The sequence below is a fragment of the Mycothermus thermophilus genome (genome assembly GCF_041956435.1).
Source record: "Mycothermus thermophilus strain CBS 625.91 unplaced genomic scaffold VTJ04scaffold_7, whole genome shotgun sequence".
NCBI classification, from domain to species: Eukaryota; Fungi; Ascomycota; class Sordariomycetes; order Sordariales; family Chaetomiaceae; genus Mycothermus; species Mycothermus thermophilus.
The window spans coordinates 1,450,146-1,471,935 of NW_027191433.1; the positions used below are offsets into that span (position 1 = coordinate 1,450,146).

Genomic DNA, 21,790 nt, shown 5'->3' on the forward strand with positions numbered 1-21,790 from the left:
TCATGCGCCAAAAGATCTGTCAGCGCGGCCAATCGATCTGCAAGCCGCCAATTTTAGCCGCCGACTCAGGACCACAAGCGCGCGCGCGCTTGTTCCATTGGCGGGAGAGTGTAAGAGCGGTGGAAGGGGGGCGAAGCAAAGCGCAACGCTACCCTCCTGATGCTGCTTCTGCTGCTTCTGGTACTGCTTTTGCTGCAAAGACACGTTGGGCTGCCGCAAAAAGAGCCTTGGGTTTCCAGAGAGGGATGATGGATGCTGCGTTGTCCGTTGGGGTTTTGCGGTATTTGGTCTGGAGGGTGGTCAAGAATAGAGCTGCTGATGGAACTGTTGGGCCCTTTTGCTCGCTTAGGTAAGGCTTGCTTGAAGGTGAGAACTTAACCCAGGTTGCTATAGACACCCCTCCCCCTCAGGTCGTTCGTCCGTCTTCGGCTATTCCCCAGATGAATCTCCATCCACCTAAGTAACCCGAGTTTTCCATCGAAGCCCTCCCCACGAGGCCATGGTCATGTCCGGGCCGAAGTTTTGCAAAAAGGCATGCAGGTGATCTGTCTGCGCCTCACTCTCCTCTTCCGAGGAAAGCCCTGGTTTCTTTTTTGTTGGCGGTGGTGGCGGACGGATTGGACGAGCGTTTGGATTGCGCGGACCTAGCGACATGTCGGTTTAAGCGCAGCCCGGCCAATCGCGGGGTTGAGACCAGGGCCAGAAGCCCAGGACCCGTTTGTTGGAGCCATCGACGTGCACCCATGTCGTTCTATGGACGATCTCCAGCTTTTTTTGTCATCCACTCGGTTCTGTTCAAGCCTGGCGTTGTTGTTCGAGGTTGATTGAATTCCATATCCAGCTATCCAGCTCTCCCCCGCCCAGCTCCTCCACGGATGTCTGCTGTTCCCCTGACTAAAGTAGCCCCCGCTTTCAAACCTACTGCAGGACGTGTTCGTGATGCGGTTCGTGCCACATGTGCCTTCACGGCTTTGGCGTCTCATACCAAGTGCCATGCTGCAAACAGACGTCACCACGTTGCGTAAACTTCCCCCTCCCCCCGACTTCCACCGCCCGTGTCCGTGGCTTGTGCCGCCTGCTACGCCGCGCAGGGCCACATCTCCACGCTAGCTGCCGTGAGGAGAGTCCTCGCGGTTGTCAGGTCGGCCGACGCTGGTCCGCGGCAAAGGTCGTTTGACCGGTTCGCCGGACGTGGTTCCGATGTTGTAGCCCTGTCCGGCCTGGGGAGGATGGGGAGAGTGTGTGGCTGCGGTTGTGGTGTGGGATGACACCCCGAGAGGGGGGTGTGGTTAACCTCAGGTAGTATAGCTGCACGTTCGCGCAGCGCTGGGCGGGAAGCCGGGCTGTATGTGGATCGCCGCAACCAACACCCATGACGCCTTTTCTTCATGGGCTCATGGCTCATCCACGCCGAGGGGACGTGGACGGCGGCAAACAAAAGCGTCCTGGGGGCCGCTTTTCGTGGCCGATTCTACACACTCCTTTTTGCTCCCATCACATCCTGTTTTTCAGTTTCGTCACTTGTTCTCTCGTTTCAAGTCTTCTCGGGAGTTGGGTTTCCCGTTTGGTTCTTCCCTCCATCACTCATTCCATCACCTACTCCGTGTAATTGTACCACTTACTTGCCCCTGGAAGAGAGTTTCGAGTGCGCATAGACGATCCCACTTACACACACCATCGTTTCCCCGTTTTCGGCCTTCTCCAATACCATAGACGCATAATCTCCGAAAGACGATCCATGAGATGCTGGACATCTCTTTCTAATGTATAAACTCTAAGGCCTGGTTCGGACAACCACCCTGTTACGTATACCTCTCCCACTTTCTTCGCATCAGCCACCGGCCACAACAAACGGCCGGCCCTACTACCGCCAGGCCTCCGACCGGCATGCAACACGGTGGCAATCACTGCTAGTGGTGCTACCATTCGTGGGAACGCCGCCGCCGTCGTCATCGATCAGGCTTCGACTATTCCTCCACCCTCGGGGGACAGATGGACTAAAGCTCTGAGGTGCGCCAGGGAGTCTTCTTTTTTCAACGGAAGAAACCCCTGGTTTCGTGGCTGACTTTGGCCTTAAGATGGTGTTCGGGAGGATGGCAGACAGGCCGTCATTATTACGCCTGGGGGTATGGACGACGCTGTTCGCCGCTGCCGCTACGACGGCCCAGACGACCAACATCTCCTCCGATATCCTCAGCTTCGTGCCGTTTTGCGCGCAAAAATGCTTCCAGTCCTTCATCGCCGACGACTTTGGGATATGCGGCAACTCTCCCACCCAGGTGTGTCTCTGCCGCCAGCGCGGGAGCTCCGGATATACCCTCGGAGAGGCTGCTGCGTCGTGTGTCAAGGGCGAGGGCGAGTATGGGGCCTGCAAGGGACAAATTAATATCAGTATGTTGTCTTCATTACCTCTGTGCTGGGAAGTATGGAGGATCATACGGATGCTAACTGAGGACACACAGACAACGCCATAAGGACGGCATTGCTGATGTGCGAGGACGTGACAAATGCCGCGCCTCGGACTCATACAGCCCTCCAAGCCACCCTTATCCAAGACTCGACACAGACCGGGCCATTGGTGGTACCGACCACAATCCAGACGTCTACGAGGGCCTCAGCCTCGCTCGTCCTTACTACCTCATTACCGACGGTTACTCTCCCGACGGAAGAGTCAACATTGACAAACCTGATCCCGTCAGAGTCCGCGACCAGTTCTCTGCCGGGAGGTGCTACTACGACTCGTGTTCGTCGCCCGGTTGCAACGACCAACCCCGACGATGCGCCTGATCCGCCGAAGCTCAGTAATGCTCAGATTACGGGCATTGTGGTCGGCAGCGTTGCTTGCGTGATCCTTGGTATCCTGCTCATCCTCCTGGCAAGGTGCCTGAGGAAGAGGAGGTTCCGTGATCTGGAGGAGAGCGGCTTTTTCAAGATTAAGGACTCGGGGAGTCCGGGAGAGAAAAAGAAGAAGAAGAAGGCGGATGGAACCCCGGATATGGAGATCTCTGCCCCGATCCCCAAGCTTCAGACTTCGCATGACCCGTTGTATCCTCATTGGCAGCCACAGATCCCTCGCGGTGCTACTGTCGGTCTGGGCCTGCAACCAACAACCGCTCGGGGTGGTGTGATGGTAAGGCCGGCACCACCAGCAGCGCCCTCAGGGTCGGCTTCCACTCCCCCGCCCCGTCCAGCAGCAGCACGTGTGAGAGAGATCACGATCCCTTCACCCGCCGGCGCTACAGCTGCCGCCACCGCCGCCACATCTTCATCTGCTGCCGCCCCCCAGGCTCAGACACAAGCGTCGAGGGTCCGAGACGCTCCCAAATTCGTCATCGAACCTCCATCCGATGCCGAGCCAGTCAAGGTCAACAGCCCACCGAAGCCGACCTTGACCCTCACCATCCCGAACCAGTCCACAACTCCCATCCTCCGCCCGCCGCCGGCTGCTGTCAGGGACAGCGTGGTGACCGAGTTCGCCGAAGACGGCGAGATCGACCCGACATCGGCCACAACAACCGTCTGGCGGCCGCCGCCGAGCGATCCGCAGTCGGCCACCGCCGTCTATTTTGCCGACAGGGGTGGCAACTGGATCTTGCGCAACACTTCTTCCGCGAACAAGGCACCCGGTGCCAGCGGTGCCAGCGCCGCCGCTGTCCCGGCGTCGAAACCTGCCGTCTATGAGGTGCCCGGGTCGCCGGTCGAGGTTGAGTTGCCGAGCCCGCACAACAAGACAAGGGCGGAGCGGGCCAGGGAGGCGTATGCGAACTTCTCGCCGGAGGCGGCGCCATCGCCGCTCCGCTTGCCCAAGAAGCCGGGCCAGCAGGGGATGTTGGGGTCGCCTATCGCTTTTAAGGACCAGAAGCAGCAGCAGAAAGAGGCCCAGTATTCGAGCCCCAGTTTGGCTTCGACGCGGCCGTCGCCAAGCATGGAGTCGCTTGGGAGGAACGCACAGCCCAAGGCTAAGATCTCGTCGGCGGACATCTATGTGGTGTCCCCTGAAGAACGCGAGCCTCCTAGGAGCGGGCCGAGAGGACGTGCGCCAAGGAGAGCCAGCACCAGGCTGTCGCAGGCCTCGGTGACATCGATCGAGTCGGAGGGTGATGACAACGTTGGACAGGTTGACTTGTCTCCCGTGGTTGAGTCTCCAGTCACGCCCATCTCCCCTGGGAAATCGCCGGTCACGTATCCCAAGATCAAGAAGCGGAACGACGACGGCCAGACTGCGGATCGGTATAACATGTGGCAGCCACCAAGCCAGTCCAGCCTTAGAGGCCAGACCACCAGCCCTGTTCCCCGTGCAAGGACCGTCACTCCTCAGCTGCAGCAACAACAGACCGGCCAGCGGAAGCCATGGGACGGAGCCTCAACCCTCCGGCCCCAACAGAGCCGCAACCCAGCTCAAACCCGCACCGGATCTCCCGAAATCCGCGCCGGCTCGGCCCCGCCGCTCGAGTCCCAGTACCTCCAACGCCAGCGCCAGATCGGTAACCCAGCCTCCTACTGGAACACCGCCCAACCCTCCTCCAAGACTCGCCAGCAACCCGTACAAACCCAACCGCCGCCGCCGCCTACCCCACCCTACGAATTACCCGCCAACAATAACAAAAACCCCGATCCCTCCAGCCGGCGGTATCAAACCCCTCCGCAACAGTACCAGCTCTATCCCCTCAATCCTCCCCGGCCCGGCCAAACCCTCCCAACCCCGGCTGCCACTCCGCAATCCCGGGTCAAATCTCCTCCTCCTGCGGCTGCTGCTTGGTCCAATAACACCAACAACAACAACCCCCTTCCACCCCTTCCACAGCAGCAGCAACAGAAACAACCCTCCTCCCACCAGCCGAAATCCTCCGCTGGCGGATCGGCGGGATACATCCCCACCCCGACCAGCACGACCAGCTCGCAGGGGTCGCAGCTCCTGGCCAAGCGGCGCGGGCCGGACAAGGCGGCGGCGTTGACGCTCAAGAGCGAGGCGCTTCCTGGAGCGGGCAAGAGCGGCAATAGCAGCAGCAGCAAGAAGTGGAAGAAGGAGGTTGTTGAGGGCGGTGCTGGACAGCAGGGCCAGGCCCCGGGGAAGAGGGGGAATCAGGATTATGAAGCGCGGTTCGGGCCGATGCCCATCACACCCGGGTGGGTGCCGGAGCTGACGCCGACGAGGAGGGGGGAGGATTTGTATTTGGATGTGAGGTGATTTCTCTTCTCTTTGATCTTTACTTCATTTACTTCTTCTTCTTCACCTTCTTTCCCACCTTTTCACTTTTATTTTTTTTTATTTCAGTTTTCTTTCCGTCATGTCATGTCCCTCATGTTTGTGTCGTTCACTCATATTCAGGATGGGGTGTGGCATATACTGTACATTGGGATGGTTGTAGAGATGCATTGGAACGGAGTTGATGGGGGCCAAGGTTGATCTGTTCATGGGTTCAGTCTGTCTTTTTTCAAGAACTCATATTTTTGAGTTTTCGAGTTGTATTCTATTGTTGGGTGGAACGGGAAGAGATGCTCAAAATGAACGTGACAGAATGGAATATCAGGGAAACAGGGAAGAGGTAACACTCGGCAGAGTTGAATACTTGGGAGGCAGTTGTGTGTACACTGTATCAATATGTCTGGTTAATCATGAGTATCCAATTGAGATCTTAATTGAGTGAGACATTTCTGTGTGATCTTGAATGGCATTTGCTTGTGAGAGTTCCAGTTGTTGAATCGTCAAGGGTTGAGAGTTGAGACGGGTTGTCCAGCGGATGATGAGTGCAGGGTTAGGGTTGGTAGATATTCGGCAGACATTGTTTATCTTATCGGCACTGCCCCGCTCAAGACGAAGAAAAAAATATGCGGGGCAACGCCGCAACGATCACCAGGACCTGACTTCCTGTTCGGGTATGTCATTGTCTCGGCAATTAGAATCGAAGACACAAGGGAAAGCGAAACTAGAAGCTGAGAAAGAACAACCCAAGTAAAGAATGAAGCTCTGGCATTGCACAAGCAAACTTTTGCCTTCTTTCCTTTCTACAACCCATCCAAGAGCTGAAAGCTCCTCGGAGAAAAAGCTTTACTTCCACCTGCTCCGAGGGTTACCGAGCACGTTTTCTGCGGCATGCCATTCCACACCACGTTCAAATTCCAATTTCTAAGCAAGCGCTAAGACCCACGCGGCGTGTGCAGTTAGCTTGAACGCGCTGACGGTTCCAACTTCGACAACCTCCCTATGTCCGATTCCAACCGATGAACCAAGCAAGATCTCTGCGTCGGATGGATGTGCAATATGTTACAGTGGCGGTGGACGCCTGGACCGTCCCGGCGGCAAACAATGCTTCATGTTCATCGCATCCACCCTGGAAAGCCGAACACCCCCACAAGGACAAAGCTTGATCATGGCCCCGGGTACCTTGCCGTCCAGCAGGGCTTTTCTTGAGGAAACCAAACTCTTTCCGCTCGGTCTACGGATTATTTCGTTCCTGTCCACCCCCACGAGCCTCACGACGGATCTCGTTCTCCGTTTTTGGGAGGTTGCTTTTCCTCTAGCTCGGTTACTACGTATTATTGTCAGATCGCCTGGCAGACGCCCGCTCAAAATCTCTCCGTGGCCGAAGGGCGTGATGCATTACTAAACCAGAATCCGCGCCATTTAAATTTCTTGATTGCGGCGTTGGAACTTGGTTTTTTAGTCTCGGTGGCCTTGGAACGGGGCATATGATAGAACGACCGGAACCTGGGCTACGTCGTCAACCACCGGAGACCTCCTTCCTACGCATACAGTATCCAGACGTCGGCGCCAACAACATCCGTTCCCCGGTCTCGCCCACACACTCTCTGCACTAGATCTGCAAATCGGCATAATCCACTAGGCAACTGCTCCAGTTGAGTGCTGCGACGGTGACGTGCTCTGCATGACGCCTTCGCACCCGCAACTTCGTCCACACCATCGTCAAGTCTGATTCGCGGTAACTCGCCAAGACAGTGACCGGCTGCGAGGCTGTCAACGTGGGGGGGCTTTCGCAAACTGTATCGCCGTGTTCAAGTAAAGAGGAACAGGTTGACCGGAGACTCCTGAAGGCTCGTGAAGGAGGGAAGGACAGGCTGCTAGAACGCTGGTTCTCTACCTTTTCAGTCGTCACCTTCACTTCTCAACGACGATCATTATTGTGCAAGTTCAGAGCTGGTGACGGCATCATCTACCTTGTTGTTCGTGGCGGCCAGAGCAACTCACGCGGCTCACTTACACCTCAACGTCCTTTTACGTCACTCGTCTCTCTCACGATTGGCTGCTTCCGTCGCCTCTTTGCCGGCCATTGGTCCTCGACGCCATCACAACGGTAGCCTCGTCTTGTCCGAGAGAGGATCAAAGTGCCGACACCTCGACTGCCTCCAAGAAGCCCTCAAGATCTCTCCAGGTTCCGGCGTAGCGGCTCTGGCTTGAAGTACACACACTGCACCTCCGGCTTGTGCTCCGTCTGACCGCCTCCTGGGCTTCTAACACTTTCCTCTCGGTTGGATCAGAACTGCTCTGGGACATACAGCCTCTTCAGGAGTCGTAGTATCCGCGGTCGTCGTTGACAATGGGTCTCCTGTAGGTACATCCCCACCTCGCCCGTCCCGGCATAGCATCAATCCACATTTGAATGACGCAATACTGACCTCCTGCGGCCAGCGCGCTGGGAACGGCTCTGGATTGGCCGGAAGCCCAGAAACAGGCTCATCTCGTTCGGGAATGGGGTATCAAGGTATGGTCCATCTCCCGGTATCGTCTACTGCCGAATCAGGGGTATCCGACTCGGATGTCTCATCTCGAGCCGTTCCGTCCGATGAGCAGCTTGTGTGGCTGACCAATCCGTGTCTAGCAACTGCTTGAGATCTGGAACAAAGCGAAGGGCAAGGAGAGGGATGCCATGCTCTGGGGTGATGAGGTGGGTTCATGTTCATGTGATGTTCTTCTGCGTCTCTTCTCATGCTTACGGCGGTCTAATAGGTTGAGTACCTCGTCGTTACATATGACAAAGACGACCCCAAGGTCTTGCTGTCATTGAGGCAGGCAGACATCCTCGACGCCTTGGCAAAGGACAAGTCACTTGCTCAGAGAAAATGTTCTCCTACACCAGACGCGAATGGCTACAAGTAATGCTCCCACTCAAACAGTGCCATATCTCTTGACAAGACACTAACACTCTTGTTCCTATAGGTCCAGCCAGCCCAATCCGGTATTCCACCCTGAGTTCGGGAGGTTCATGCTCGAGGCCACCCCAGGCAAACCATGGGGCATCGAGTTCAAGGAGCTGCTGGAGGTCGAGTCGAACATGAAGCTAAGGTACGGAAAGGTCAACAACCATGCCGGTTGACTTTTGCTGACCATGTTCAGGAGGTGCATCGCCAAGGACCACATGAGGCCGAGCGAGTATCCTATCACCTTGACAACGTTCCCTCGGCTAGGTTGCCCCGGAGTTTTCACGGACCCTTACTATCCAGTATCGGGCCCCAAGTTACGATCTCAGTTTGTCCCCGACGAGATTGCCAACCCGCATATCCGCTTCCCCACGCTGGCCGCCAACATCCGCTCCCGCCGTGGCCGCAAGGTCCAGGTCAATGTGCCCGTCTTCCGTGACGAGAACACGCCCTGGCCGTGGAAGGATCCCACCGTGAACTACGACCTTCACAACTGGCCTGAGGATGATGACGTCCGCAACGGCGCCGCTCCGGACAACTTCATCCACATGGATGCCATGGCTTTTGGAATGGGCAGCTGCTGCTTGCAAATCACCTTCCAAGCCAAGAACCTGACCGAAGGCCGCCAGATGTATGACCAGCTCAGCCCGCTAGGGCCCATCATGTTGGCTCTCACTGCGGCGACTCCTGTGTACAAGGGCTTCCTTGCCGACACGGATGTGAGGTGGAACCAGATCAGCAAGGCGGTGGATGACCGCACGGCTGAGGAGTTGGGCGAAAAGGTAGGTTGTCACTCCTTTGCCAGGTGAAGATTGCCTAGCTAACTGAAGACCCATAGCCCCTTGAGAAGTCTCGCTGGCGGATACCCAAGTCTCGCTATGCGTCCAACTCGACGTATATTTCTGAGGACCCGAGGCTACGGCCCGAGTACCTTGACCCTGATCTCGTCATCGATCCGGACATCAAGCAGCAGCTGCTCGACGGGGGAATGGATGATCTCCTGGCCACTCACTTTGCCCACTTGTTCATTCGCGACCCCCTCGTCATCTTTGCCGAAGACCTCCAGGAGCTCGACCTCACCAAGACGGATCATTTCGAAAACATTCAGAGCACCAACTGGCAACACATGCGCTTCAAGCCCCCTCCGGCGGATAACAGCATCGGCTGGCGTGTCGAGTTCCGCCCCATGGAGATCCAAGTCACCGACTTTGAGAACGCCGCCTTCGCTGTCTTCATGGTGCTCATTACGCGCGTAATCCTCAGCTACCGCCTCAACTTCTACATCCCCATCAAGAAGGTCGATGAGAACATGGAAACCGCCCACGCCCGCGACGCGGTCTTGACCAAGCGGTTCTACTTCCGCCGCAACCTCTTCCCGCCCGCCACCCGTCCCTCTCGCCGCGGCTCTCCCTCCGGCGCTTCCACCCCAACCAGCGCCGCCGCGGCAAGCCGTCCGCCCACTCCCGTCGGCCCCGTCGAGGACGAGTACCGGCTCATGACGGTCAACGAAATCATCAACGGCACCGCCTACGCCAGATCCACCGCGGCGAACGTCCCCGCCGAAGCTGAATCCCTCAAGGACCAGGACTACGCGGACGACGACTTCCCCGGCCTCATCCCCCTCGTGGAAAGCTATCTCGACAGCGTCAACGTGGACGTCACGACGCGCTGCCGGTTAGCGAGGTATCTGGATTTGATTCGCAAACGGGCGAGTGGGGAGCTGTGGACCGCGGCGCATTGGATTCGGAACTTTGTGGCCAAGCATCCAGAGTATAAGAAGGATAGCGTCGTCGGGGAGGGGATTACGCATGATTTGGTCGGGGCGGTGATCAAGATTGGGGAGTGCGAGGCCAAGGGGGAGGGGTTCGGGAAGTTGGTGGGGGAGGTGGAGGGGTTGGAGAAGTTCTTGGGAAATAGGGGGGGTGGTGCGATGAAAAGGAAGGCTATGGATTGACTTGATTAATTGATGAGCGCGATGGCGTTACGACTTTGGAAAAGGATTTGTGAGGGGAGGTATGACACGGTATGTCTCTCTGGGTGGCGCGCTGCATAGGGGAGGCAACTGGTCATACTTGGACACAATGCTTGCTTGAGAGGGTGCTTCTTGGGGTGGCTATCTTGTGGGTGGGGGAGGCTTTTTGCATGCTTCTTGGTTAGGTGCTTCTCATGAATTGGCATGCTCATTACGTTGCTTGCCAGAGGGTTATTGTTCATTGAGCCATCAAGAACTCTATGATTTAACCTCGACATCCTTTTGCTCCTCACTCGACAGGAGATCGAGTTACACCAGGGTAGAATAGCCATTGAAAAACACGTGACAAACAGCGTTGAAGGAAAGAGTCCAGATAAACCGAGACACAGGTGACACCTTGGCCGGGACAACGACGGGCCTCAGCCAATGAGCCCATTGAGCCAACTTGCCGCCTCATCAAGAGACGCGCACAGCATGGCTTGCTGATATACCCTGCGGGCCTCGACCTGAACGCTACAACGGGTCGAGCGCTCGAATATATCAATAATTCTCTAGCTTTGACCAGATCTGACCTGGCCTGTCTGCACAAGACTTCGCTCAAGATGGAGACACAGCGTAAACGATTCATGGACCATTTCTATTCCAAACGCCATCGCTTGTCTCCCTCAACGCCAAATTGCGATACAAAAAACTTCAACCCGTTCCAAGCCTCCCATCCCCCAAACCATTGACAACTTAAACGCTTCACCTCGTCCCTCTCGCCCCCGCCGGTGCATCCATCCTCCGCTTCGCAAACGACCGTCCCAGCGCATCCCTCACCATCGGATCCGACCGAATGGTATTCTGCACAAGCCACTCCTTGACCTTGGCCGCCACGGTCCCGCGCATCTCCTCGTCGCCCATAAACGGCGCCATCTCCGTCTCCAACAGGCGCGCCGCGTCCGCATCGAGCCTCTTGACCGCCTGCTCCAGCCGATCCAAGCCCTGCCTCAGCGCCACCTCGTCGTCCCCGCCCTTCCTCCGCACAATCACCTGCCCCGTGCTCGTGTCCGCGCCCAGGAGGGGGCCGATCTGCGAAAAGGCAATGTAAATGGTCACGCTGAGCTTGCGCGCGAGCGAGACAGCTTGGAAGGGCAGGTACGGCGGGCGGCGGAGGAGGGTGGTCATCAGGGGGTTGACGAATTTTGCCAGCACCGGCGGGAACGTCGGGCGCGTGACGGTGTGCGTCTCGAAGAGGAAAACCACGGCCAGCACCAGCCACCGCTCGTACCGCCCCCAGTCGAGATACCCCAGCAGGCCCAGGCCGTACATGAACAGCGCCGCGACGGCGTAGTACGGCAGCAGCGCCTGCGCCCCGCGCGCGACGAAGTCGCGGACCGTGACGCACCGCTGCCAGCCGAGAATGTCCGGGCCGAAGCGCTCGTACGCGAAGCGCTTGGCCGGGTCGGTGAGCGTGTCGGCCGCGGCTTTGAGGTGCATGAAGTAGGCGTTGATTTCCTCGGGCGACTGGCCCGCGCCGGGGCCGCCGCCGCCGGGGCCGGCGGAGCCTGCAGCGCCGGCTTTGTCCGGGTGGTACAGGGCGGCGAGGCGGCGGAAGCGGGATTTGATCTCGCGGTCGGTGGCGGTTAGGGGCACGCCCAGGTCGGTGTAGAAAGTGCCGGCTCGTTGGAGCTCGTAGTCAGCTTCGTAGATGGTGTAAAGGAGGTAGAGGGTTACGACGGCGATGTGGATGCGTCGTCGGTCAGCGGCGTAGCGGGGCGTGCCTGGCTGGGGTTTGGGGTCGCCGGCGCGAATGGTGATGCCGTAGTAGATTGTTTGGGCCCATCCTGTGACCAGCTGTGCGGATATGGGTGTGAGTATTTCAAGGGATGGACGTGAAGGAGGGGGCTCGGAGGGGTCGTACATTGGGGAGGAAGCTCCAGCCCAGGAGCGAAAGGATGCTGGACATGGTTGGAGCAAACGGTCGTCAGCGGCAAATGAAGAGCAATTTTTATTCAAGATGCAACATCGTGGTGGTACGTGGTGGGCGGGAGCGAGTGTACGAGCAGGAGGGCGTTGGAGTTGTCAAGAAGATACACAGGGATGAGGACAGGTTGAAGGAATGGAAGACGTTGGAGTTCAGGACACGCCAAGCCACAGTCGCGCTTCAGACCGGGGACAAGAATGTCCAGCGGCGGCCATGTGCGTCTTGGCGGCACGCTGGCAGCCTGCAGTGCTGGGCCTCGTAGGCCTGAGCTGTGCGGAAAAGTCTCCCAAGGCGTGGTGGCGGAGTGGTCTAACGCGCAAGACTAGAAATCTTGTTCCTTCGGGAGCGCCCGTTCGAATCGGGCCCACGTCGATTTCTTTTGCAGTTTTTTTCCCAGCGCGGAAACACTTCTTGTTGGTGGAGGCTTCGGCAATGAATCCATTTTGGGGTACCTTTTCCGGGCCGGGCAGGGCAACCAAGTCATCGAGAGAACTTCGGCCACTGTGCTCCTTCGTCAGGTGCAACTCGAGGCTGGAATTGCCGTCCGTCGGCACAAGCCCGATCAGCTGCCCCTGATCTTTCTTCAATCCCAACGGACTTGTTTGACGGCTTCCCCAGGCCCGAGACAGTGTGGGGAAAGATGATGCGGGTGTGGGGAAGCGGGCAAACGCCTCCCCCGCTGGTGCATGGGGTTTCCAAGGTCTGCTTGGCCATTTTGCAACATGGGCGTCGCCTGCTCGGGAAATCGCCGAGGTTTCCTTTCACATGCGCTGATGGCACACTCGTTAGCGGCCATCGCATCCGGACGCCGAGCTCCCCCGTCAGCGCATTCTGCTGCCAATTATAAACCTGTCCCTGACCCCGGACTTTCGTTGTATTCTTCCCTCTGCAACATCAATTACCTGATTCCAGCTCTTCCAGACAACGACATCTCCCTTTCATTACAACCTCCCACCTCTGCCTCCATTTCCAATCAGCCACCATGTCTCTCAAGAACGGTAAGCACGCCCAACTCATGTCGTCCAAGGCGTCGCGCCGGTCGTGGCTAGCTAGCCCCGAGTCGACGACGGCGCTGCACATGTGGGAACTCTTGAACAAAAGCTGACGACTTCTCCCTGCGGTTCAGACAAGTTCCCCTCCTCGGTTGCCTTTGACGCCATCAACGCGGCCCTCAACGCCAGCGATGCCGACCGTAAGGACGCCATCAAGCAGGGCAACGCCGTCTTTGCCTTTGTCCTGAAGAACGCCGCCGGCGAGACGGAGAACTGGTACATCGACCTCAAGGAGAAGGGCGCCGTCTTCAAGGGCACTCCTGAGAAGGCTACCGGTATGTTCCGCCGTTACCTCTCTCTTGTTTCGCACATTGGCATGTGTTTCTGACAGTTTCTTTCTCTTCTCTTTAGTCACTCTTTCCCTCTCGGATGCCGACTTCGGTGCCCTCATCGCCGGTAAGGCCAACGCTCAGCGGCTATTCATGTCGGGCAAGCTCAAGGTCAAGGGTGATGTTATGAAGGCCACCAAGCTTGACCCCATCCTCAAGAAGGCTCAGACCAAGGCCAAGCTTTAAAGGGGGGAGGTTCAAGAAGGGTGTATAGCGCGATGTGTTGTCAGGGCTAGGGATGGTGTTTCAAACGGTTGCCATTTCTTGTACAATAACTACGCGTATAGTTTGGGATCTGGGTCAGCTCGATACCCACCGGGCAGCGGAATCAAGGATTGTTTGAAGCTTGACGACTCGTTGGGTCAGTGTTCCGGGTTTGGACTGAAGTCAGTTGTCGTGCTGTCGACTCGGAGAAGTGGAATTGATGCCATTCGGGGGTCGCCATGCTACAGCTTGTCGAGTCCCAGACACCCGAGGAAAGTATGTGATGGATAAAGCGACTGGGCTGGACTGATGAGACAGTGACTCAGCATACAATGCATTCTTTGGGCTTCGTGTTTTCCAGATGAAGGACGTGTAATAGCTCGATGGATGAGGGAAACCGATTCATCAACCGCTTACCTACTCAACAAAGCACCAAGCTATAGGTTTGTCGAACAACACGACGGCCCTTGTCCATCCAGATGTTAAAGAGAGGTGATCCGACTTCCTGTTTGCCTTGTGTCAACCGTACATTGTCTTCAGACAACGTATCTAGGTGCCTGCTTTGAGTACATAAGGAGACAGGGAACAATTGGATCCTGCTTCACTTTGGTCTCTCTGATTAGAATGCAATTGACCAGAGATGTTTAGGTTGATCCTCAAGGGACGGCTCTGGCATCTCTGCGAAACTGTGCAGTGCTTACATTCGTATGTCAAGGCCGATGGCTCATACAGCCGGCGTCTGTTGCATCCCGGAGATGGCTTTGAACGATTGGCTCTCCTGCATTCTGCCATCTGCACTCATAGACCCAGATAGAAACATCAGCATGCGCTGCGACATGCCACCTCCAGTCAGATAAATCTGAGAATGGTCTGCTTGAATTGATGCTGAGCACGTCCCGGGGATCGACAACAAACGCAAGACCATCCAAGAGAACTGATGTTTTGCGGCTCAAGTTTAGGTTTGGACTTGTACTGGTGTCTCTCTCTCGGCAAGATCCGCCCAGTTCTGTGTCAACTCTCCCCGTTTGCGACAAGACAGATCCAGAACGTTTGGTGAATGCCTGAGGCGCGTAGCCCCACATGCACGCCCCCCGGTTCGGTCAAAATTGGCCCGTGCACACGCTCCTTGCCAGGGTGCAGCTGCCCGCGTTTTCTCCCCCAGGGCACCTCGTCAATTTTTTCTGGCTCTGAGCTGAGAGCATCGGTCTTTTAAGGCTGCTCCCTCATAACACTTCGCATCCGCGCCCATCCATCACCACCATTCTGGTGCGCCCTTCCTTTCATCGGCCACCACCCCAAGAGACACGGCATCGGTGGGTGCCATCTCCATTGTCGCCTTTACTGGCATAAACAAGTCTCTTGTTTCATCTTTTCTTTCAATCTCGATTTGTTTTCGGGGCGCGTTGCGGTCGGGTGTCCACTTCTCTCTCCCCTGGCATCGCGATCTGATCGCGCCATTTCCACCCAGATTTTCTGTCCACCGACCCAACCACGACAACAACACCCGTCTTCAAGGCGACGCGACTGACGACGACGCGCCGCATCTGCCTTCGAATACGCATGGCATCGGCTTTGTGGTGATTGCATCTGATTCGATATTTGTCGTCTCATCAGTCGTCGAATCGCGTCCTCGTTTCTTCAATCCTCCCTCCCATCCACAACATCATCATGGATCCTCCGACCACCAAGAAGCGCGGCCTCTTCAGCCTCGGCGGGCTTTTCCGCAGTTCCTCTACTCCGGCAGAAAGCCGGGATAAGAAGACGGATGCGTCGTCCAAAACCACTGCGAACCTGAGCCTGAACGCGAACGCGAACGCGCAAGCCGTCGCCGCCCCGAATAGCCCGGTGAAGCGCGCCTCCTCCCAACAGATGGCGTCGCGCAAGATCATCGATCGGCCCCAGGGCCCGTCATCCAGGCTGACCCAGAGCTTCTCTGTCAGCGAGATCCCGCACCGGCCATCGAACGCCCTGAGCGGCCCACCTCGGCGGATGCCCGGCGACAACCCATACAAGAACGCGCCGGCCTTGTCTGCTCCGAGCACGTCACAAGCCCCGCACAGTAACCTTCCTAAGTCGACGAGCTTTTCGGGGGTTCCCACGACGTCTTCGCGTAACATCTTCCGCTCGTCGGCCCTCTACCAGAAACACGGTGGTTCGAGCTTTGCGCCGCGCGTCAATGACACTCTGAACCAGAGCTTCCCTCCCGCCACGCCTGGCCGTCCCGCCCGAGGCGGAACACCCGACGTGAATGGTCGCATTCTCGCCAACACGGGTCCTACCGAGCTGTTTAACATGAAGATAGCGTCTCCGCCTCGCCATCTCACGGGCGAGATGATGGCTCGGGAGGTACCCCACGACCCCAACAGGACAGGTTCCATCTATGCCGATGAGTTCTTGTCCCACTACTGCCCTCCCGAGTTTGATGACCTCCAGAGGCGCCAGTTCTTCTGCATCCTCGATCTGCGGCGACTCAAGTACGCGGCCGATGAGGTCTTCACCAAGAAGGACTGGAAGATCAACATCACAAACTTCGCCAAGGAGTACGAGAAGAGCCGCAGCCTCATCATGTTGCGCTATGGCCTCTACGAGTTCAAGACGGTGCGCCCATCCGAGGCGGTCAAGAAGGAGTGGAAGCTGAAGCACAACATACCCGACTCGGACGACGAGGGCGAGACGGCTAAAGTCAATGGTACCGGCAAGAGGAAGGCAGAGGATGAGCTTGGGCCCGCCACCACCTCGTTCGCGTCGACTGTCGCTAGTCCCAACAAGCGCCGCGCCCCCGAGTCACCCGCCAGGACCAAGCGCAAGGCCGACGACGAACCCGAGGAGAACCAGCCGGCCAAGCTCCAGAAGCCCGGGCCGGCCATGTCCGCCACGAGGTCCTTCCTTGAGCGCGTCGCCAACTCGCAGTCGACGGCCACCGCGGCCAAGTCCACCACCAAGCCGACCTCTCTCTTTGACACAGCGACAAAGCCCGCCCCGACCACGAATATCTTTGGCCATCTCTCTGATGGCAGCAAGAGCAGTGGCAAGGACGAGGTTAGCGAGACTAGTGCTGACGAGGACGAGTCGGAGGCAGAGGGTGCTGGCGAGGGCGAGGGCGACGAGGGTACCGGTTCTGCGTCCCAGCTTGCCAACGGGACGTCGTCGGCGTCCTCGGATGCCGGCTCGCAGTCGCAAGGCCGCAGCCTCTTCGACCGCATCACTCGGGGTAGCGATGGCCAGCCCGTTAGGAAGGTTCCTCCGGGCACCGACCTTTTCGCTCCGCCGGCCCCGTCCCGCTCTGTGAGCCCGGCCAAGGAGCAGCCACCCGCTCCCGCCCCGGCCAACAAGACCTGGACCGCCGGCACTCCGATCAAGTTCGCCCCGACCACTTCCTCTCCGCTGTTTGGTGCCAAGCCGGCCACCACCTCCACCATCGACTTCGGAGCCAAGCCTGAGACCAAGACCTCGACGGTGGCCTCGAAGGAGACTCCTGCCTCGAACCTTTTCGGGGCCCAGCCGAAGAAGGCCGACGAGCCTGCCACGACCAATGGCGCCAAGCCGAATCTCTTTTCCACCGCTCCGACAAAGCCGGCGGAGGCTCCGGCCACCACCACTTCCCTCTTCGGCACCTCGACGACCCCGGCTCCGACCAGCAACCTCTTTGGGTCTGCTACTCCCGCTGCTCCTTTGTTTGGTCAGTCGAAGGAGTCGGAGAAGAAGGATTCCAGCTCGACTCCGGCAACCACAACGTCATTGTTCGGCGTGAAGCCGGCCACGACCACAACCGAACCTCCCAAGACCAACCTCTTCCAGTTTGGTCAGACCAAGACCGATGCGGCTCCTGCCGGTGGCCTGTTTGGCCAGGCGGCGAGCACAGAGACCAAGACGGACAAGCCCGCTACGTCCCTGTTCTCCACTGAGCCTCCCAAGACGACCAATCTGTTTGGTGCGGCGACTACCCCGGCTGCTTCTGGCAGTGAGGAGCCTGCGGCGAAGAAGGTTGCTTTCGGCGGTGATGCCAAGCCTGCGGGCTCTCTCTTCGGCGCGACGACTACTCCTGCCCCTGCGGCGACTGAGACCAAGAGCCTGTTCGGCGCCACGACTACTCCGGCCCCGACCACCAACCTCTTTGGCAGCACAACCACTTCCGCTCCGTCGGAGACCAAGAGCCTCTTTGGTACGACCACCACTCCGGCGGCATCGACCACTGAGACGAAGAGCCTGTTCGGCACTACGACCGCTCCGACCGAGACTAAGAACCTCTTTGGCGCCACCACGCCTGCCGCGTCGGGTGCTGAGACGAAGAGCCTGTTTGGAACCAACACGAGCACTTCCACGGAGGTCAAGCCGCTCTTTGGCACCACTCCTGCCTCTACGGACCCGAAGCCGTTGTTTGGCGCGACTACCACGACGGAATCGAAGCCTCTCTTTGGTGCTACCACCACGACTGAGTCCAAGCCGCTGTTTGGCGCCGCTCCGGAGTCGAAGCCGCTCTTCGGCAGCACCACGACCGAGGCCAAGCCTCTGTTCGGTAACACCGCAACGGAGTCGAAGCCTCTCTTTGGCGCTGCCCCAGCTACGGATAACAAGCCCGCTGGTCTGTTCGGTAACACGACGACCGCCGCCCCTGTTTCGACCTCCATCTTTAACTTTGGGGCATCCACTGCCGCTCCCGCCACTTCGCAGCCGGCAACTAGCGGTTCCATCTTTGGTTCTGGAGGTAGCGCCTCCTTCACCTTCTCTGCCGGCGGCACCGATGGCACTATCAAGAACCCCTTCGCGTCTGGGACCTACTCGGCTCCGTCGTCCTTCAACTTCGGCAGTGACGCGCCGTCCTCGACCACTCCCTTCACGTTCGGAGCTGGGGCTGGCCCTACGATCAGCTTCGGCAGCAACACTGATTCTTCGACCCAGCAGCCCACGACGGGCTCCATCTTCAACTTTGGCGCCAACACCTCGACTCCCCCCGTCTTCGGCTCGAACCCCCCTACAGCAGCACCCATCTTTGGCAGCAGCTTAGCTCCCGGTGGGGGAACCTCAACAGGTACTAGTAAGTAAAAATCGGGTCCAAGTGTTCAAAATATGGAAGGATTAATTTAGTAACGACGTAGATTCCCCTTTCACGTTCGGCGGCGCTTCAAGTTTGGCAACGACACCGGCGGCGTCCACCCCGGAGCCGTCCGGCACCGCCGCCGCCGCTGCTGCTCAAGAAGGTCAAGGAACAGACGCTGACGGGGATGACGCACCACAGGAGCAAATCTCGCTAACCGACGGCGGCCCCGGGGAAGAGGAGGAGCACGCCGTGTTTGAAGTCCGCGCCAAGGCCGTCAAGCTCGTGCCGGGCGGCGCGGCCGGCGGCGACTCCGAAGACGACTCGGGTTCCTCCAAAGAGGCCAAGTCTGCGGCGAAGAGCAAGAGCCCCTGGGTGGTCCAGGGCGTCGGCCCCCTGCGCCTGCTCAAGCACAAGACCACAGGGTCGGTGCGCATGCTGCTACGCGCCGAACCGCGTGGTAACGTGGCCATGAACAAACTTGTGTTGCCTGACTTCACGTACAAGGCTGAGGCCAAGTACGTGAAGATCGCGGCGGCGAAGGATGACGGGAAGGGTCTCGAGACGTGGATGCTGCAGGTCAAGACGCCCGAGTCGGCGAAGGAGTTGGCGGCGGCTTTGGAGGAGCACAAGGTGGCGAATAAGAAGGAGGGAAAGGAGAAGGAGACGGAAGAAAAGAAGGATAAGGAGTGAGGTGGTAATATTATTATTATTATTAGCAGGGCTGTGTTGGGATACAGATGTTGGAGTTATTGTGCTTGTGTGAGTAGGATCATCTGGGAGAAAAGGAAACACAGGGGTGTGGGGAAAAGAATGGATGATTGATTGACTCTTCGGGTAAGATGGGAATATGGGCGCAGCAAGCGAGCAAGCGGTGAAAGAAAGGGATAGGAATGGGGGAGAGGGGGGTATATACAAAGGTAAGGCATCATCATCATTATCACCCAACTAATTACGCTTGTGCATTCTAGACGGTGCTCGCGGGTTTATTTTCTGTCGGTTGTTCTGTAAGAAGAGGGAGGGATGGAGGGAAGGATGTGGGAATATTAGCATTACTTACCTTACTCTTATGTGTTTTTAGTCGACGGTTTCTTTATGATGTTTGAGTTCTTTTTTTCTTTCTCTTTGCTTGGGTTTTTCTTCTCTTTTCACTTGTTGAGAGTTATGTCAGTGTGGTTGGAGCTAAGATGTCCAGCCAAGGGCTGAAGAGAATAACAAGAAATGTCTTTGGCGAGGGGAGGGGATGGATGGGGGTTGGAAATGAGCAAGCAGGAGGAGCAGCAGCCTTCGAGACTGGGTTTGAGAAACGAGCAAAGCAGGCAGGCAAGGCAGAGATGGGAGGAAAGGAAGCTGGGGAAATGAGAAAATAGGCCCGGGTTGTTGTTGTTTAAAGTGGTGCTGGTTCGCCTGCTCCTCCTCTTTCTTTGGCTGGCTTGGGGTAACTGCTTGTCGGGCATGAATTGGAATGTGAGGAGTACATGAACAGACAGATAGGAACAGGACCGGACAAGCCTCTCTGTGAGAGGATGGTGATGGAGTGAACTAGGGTCAGGGTGTCTATCTGTCCTGGTGGATGGAGGGAAATGTGGAAGTTTGTAACTTTTATGTGTCTTGTTTTCCATGAGGCTCGCGTCTCGACTATCATGAGTGTTGCCAACTGAGGTGCCTAGGATCTGTTTGGACTATTTAATCTTCCTCCGTGTTCCATGTTTTACCATCTTATTGTCCTTTTAGGCTCTTCAATGCCGCCGGGTCTGGACTGCTTTGTTGCTAGTCCCTCGGATGGAAAAATAGCGAGTTTGGTCAGCAAAGGTTGAAGACATGCTCGAGGTACACACAACACACAACCTCCACATATGGCCACCTCAGACAGACGCCACCAAAGACCCTATCGACTTGACCAAGCAACAATGGGGTAGGTGCCTAGGTATTTAGGCAACACCATTGCAAATGGCTAGCACATACGGCTATACCCACAAGAAAGCACGGGATCCCGTCCGCTCTCCCCTAGTTAAGCTTGTGAGGGCTATTATAGTAGGAGGGATAACGGTGGGGGCGAACGGGGGTCGTTGATTGACGGAGGCTGATCCATAGTTTTGTGCACTCTGCCTGGTTGTGAGAACGGCCGCCCAAGCGGGACTGCGCCAAGCTGCGCCAAGATTGTGCGAGCAGGGGATGGGTTGACCACCAATTGCAGGGGGTAAGAGAGAGGGTGAAAGTGGCTGGTGGGAGGGGCCGACTGCTTGTGGCTAGTTGTGGCTGCCCGAGAGCCGCTTAACTTGCTCTCGGGCTAGCCGAGAGGGGGGCAGTTCTTTGGCTCTGGTCTGGCTTGCTCTGAGTGGTTTAGCTAGCTAGCTCTGGCTGGTCGGTCCCTGAAGATGACTGGAAGCGGCGCGGATATAGTCGTAAATGTGTCTTCTCGTAGTGGGATAAAACCTCCGCAATTAGGCGGCGTAGTTCAATCACGGCAAAGGGCTTGCCAATGCATGCGTACGGACCTGGATGGCCGCCGTTTGTCAGTCAAACCGGCTTCTCTTGTTGGTATAGATGTATCTCTCTGGTATATGCGGTGCATATGCCCTGCTTTTGCTGCGTTCATGACATGGACAAAGGACAAGTACGAGGCGCTAATAACTTCCAGGCCTCGGAAAATATCTAAACTCCATTACACCAAGATTCATACCTGCTAAGCATGTGTGCCAGCAGAGCAGAGTTTAAGAACATAGACAGGAACTAGAACAACATGTTATTAGGCAGGACATGGATAGTTTGGTAGAACAAGGAGGTTGAGGGTCATAGTAATGTGGATGTAGGATGAGGACACAGATTTGCTTCAACGCTACTCTGATTTGCCATTCCTATATATACTAAAAGTACATGACAAAAAAGAAAAGAAAAGAAACCTATGTTGGGCCCATGCCTAGCCTATCCTCTCACTTAGTTCTTAGCATATGCTACATATATAACGAGGAACACACTTACCTCTAAGCCGGGGCTGTCAGGCCCCTGACGGCCTTTTAGGTCTGCCTCGGCCTCAGCGTGTGGCTGGAGCGCCGTCAGCACCGCCACAGCGCC

The 21,790-nt window shown here is 57.2% G+C and overlaps 8 protein-coding genes and 1 non-coding gene across 9 annotated transcripts; 6 read left to right on the top strand and 3 right to left on the bottom strand.

Annotated features, from left to right (window-relative positions):
* Positions 1–2,093: 2,093 nt before the first annotated feature.
* Positions 2,094–5,188, top strand: VTJ04DRAFT_10079 (uncharacterized protein; the record flags this gene model as incomplete). Its single annotated transcript, XM_069357779.1, has 2 exons — positions 2,094–2,391; positions 2,463–5,188. 2 exons carry the CDS (start codon positions 2,094–2,096, stop codon positions 5,186–5,188), a joined length of 3,024 nt encoding a protein of 1,007 aa, XP_069214814.1.
* A 1,502-nt stretch (positions 5,189–6,690) lies between these two features.
* Positions 6,691–7,317, top strand: VTJ04DRAFT_10080 (uncharacterized protein; the record flags this gene model as incomplete). Its single annotated transcript, XM_069357781.1, has 3 exons — positions 6,691–6,792; positions 6,846–6,912; positions 6,959–7,317. The coding sequence occupies 3 exons, from the start codon at positions 6,691–6,693 to the stop codon at positions 7,315–7,317; spliced, it is 528 nt and encodes a 175-aa protein (XP_069214815.1).
* A 239-nt stretch (positions 7,318–7,556) lies between these two features.
* VTJ04DRAFT_10081 (uncharacterized protein) lies at positions 7,557–10,111 on the top strand (the record flags this gene model as incomplete). Its single annotated transcript, XM_069357782.1, has 7 exons — positions 7,557–7,567; positions 7,649–7,721; positions 7,839–7,904; positions 7,967–8,112; positions 8,177–8,302; positions 8,354–8,939; positions 8,996–10,111. 7 exons carry the CDS (start codon positions 7,557–7,559, stop codon positions 10,109–10,111), a joined length of 2,124 nt encoding a protein of 707 aa, XP_069214816.1.
* A 5-nt stretch (positions 10,112–10,116) lies between these two features.
* Positions 10,117–10,341, bottom strand: VTJ04DRAFT_10082 (uncharacterized protein; the record flags this gene model as incomplete). Its single annotated transcript, XM_069357783.1, has 1 exon — positions 10,117–10,341. One exon carries the CDS (start codon positions 10,339–10,341, stop codon positions 10,117–10,119), a length of 225 nt encoding a protein of 74 aa, XP_069214817.1.
* Positions 10,342–10,873: 532 nt separating this feature from the next.
* On the bottom strand, positions 10,874–12,077 carry VTJ04DRAFT_10083 (uncharacterized protein; the record flags this gene model as incomplete). Its single annotated transcript, XM_069357784.1, has 2 exons — positions 10,874–11,965; positions 12,033–12,077. 2 exons carry the CDS (start codon positions 12,075–12,077, stop codon positions 10,874–10,876), a joined length of 1,137 nt encoding a protein of 378 aa, XP_069214818.1.
* Positions 12,078–12,385: 308 nt separating this feature from the next.
* On the top strand, positions 12,386–12,467 carry VTJ04DRAFT_t136. The gene has a single exon. It is a non-coding gene; the product is annotated as a tRNA-Ser (tRNA).
* A 610-nt stretch (positions 12,468–13,077) lies between these two features.
* Positions 13,078–13,662, top strand: VTJ04DRAFT_10084 (uncharacterized protein; the record flags this gene model as incomplete). Its single annotated transcript, XM_069357785.1, has 3 exons — positions 13,078–13,093; positions 13,222–13,422; positions 13,499–13,662. 3 exons carry the CDS (start codon positions 13,078–13,080, stop codon positions 13,660–13,662), a joined length of 381 nt encoding a protein of 126 aa, XP_069214819.1.
* Positions 13,663–13,673: 11 nt separating this feature from the next.
* On the bottom strand, positions 13,674–15,242 carry VTJ04DRAFT_10085 (uncharacterized protein; the record flags this gene model as incomplete). The annotated part of the gene is made up of 2 exons (XM_069357786.1): positions 13,674–13,751; positions 15,102–15,242. 2 exons carry the CDS (start codon positions 15,240–15,242, stop codon positions 13,674–13,676), a joined length of 219 nt encoding a protein of 72 aa, XP_069214820.1.
* Positions 15,243–15,348: 106 nt separating this feature from the next.
* Positions 15,349–19,408, top strand: VTJ04DRAFT_10086 (uncharacterized protein; the record flags this gene model as incomplete). Its single annotated transcript, XM_069357787.1, has 2 exons — positions 15,349–18,715; positions 18,777–19,408. 2 exons carry the CDS (start codon positions 15,349–15,351, stop codon positions 19,406–19,408), a joined length of 3,999 nt encoding a protein of 1,332 aa, XP_069214821.1.
* Positions 19,409–21,790: the final 2,382 nt, after the last annotated feature.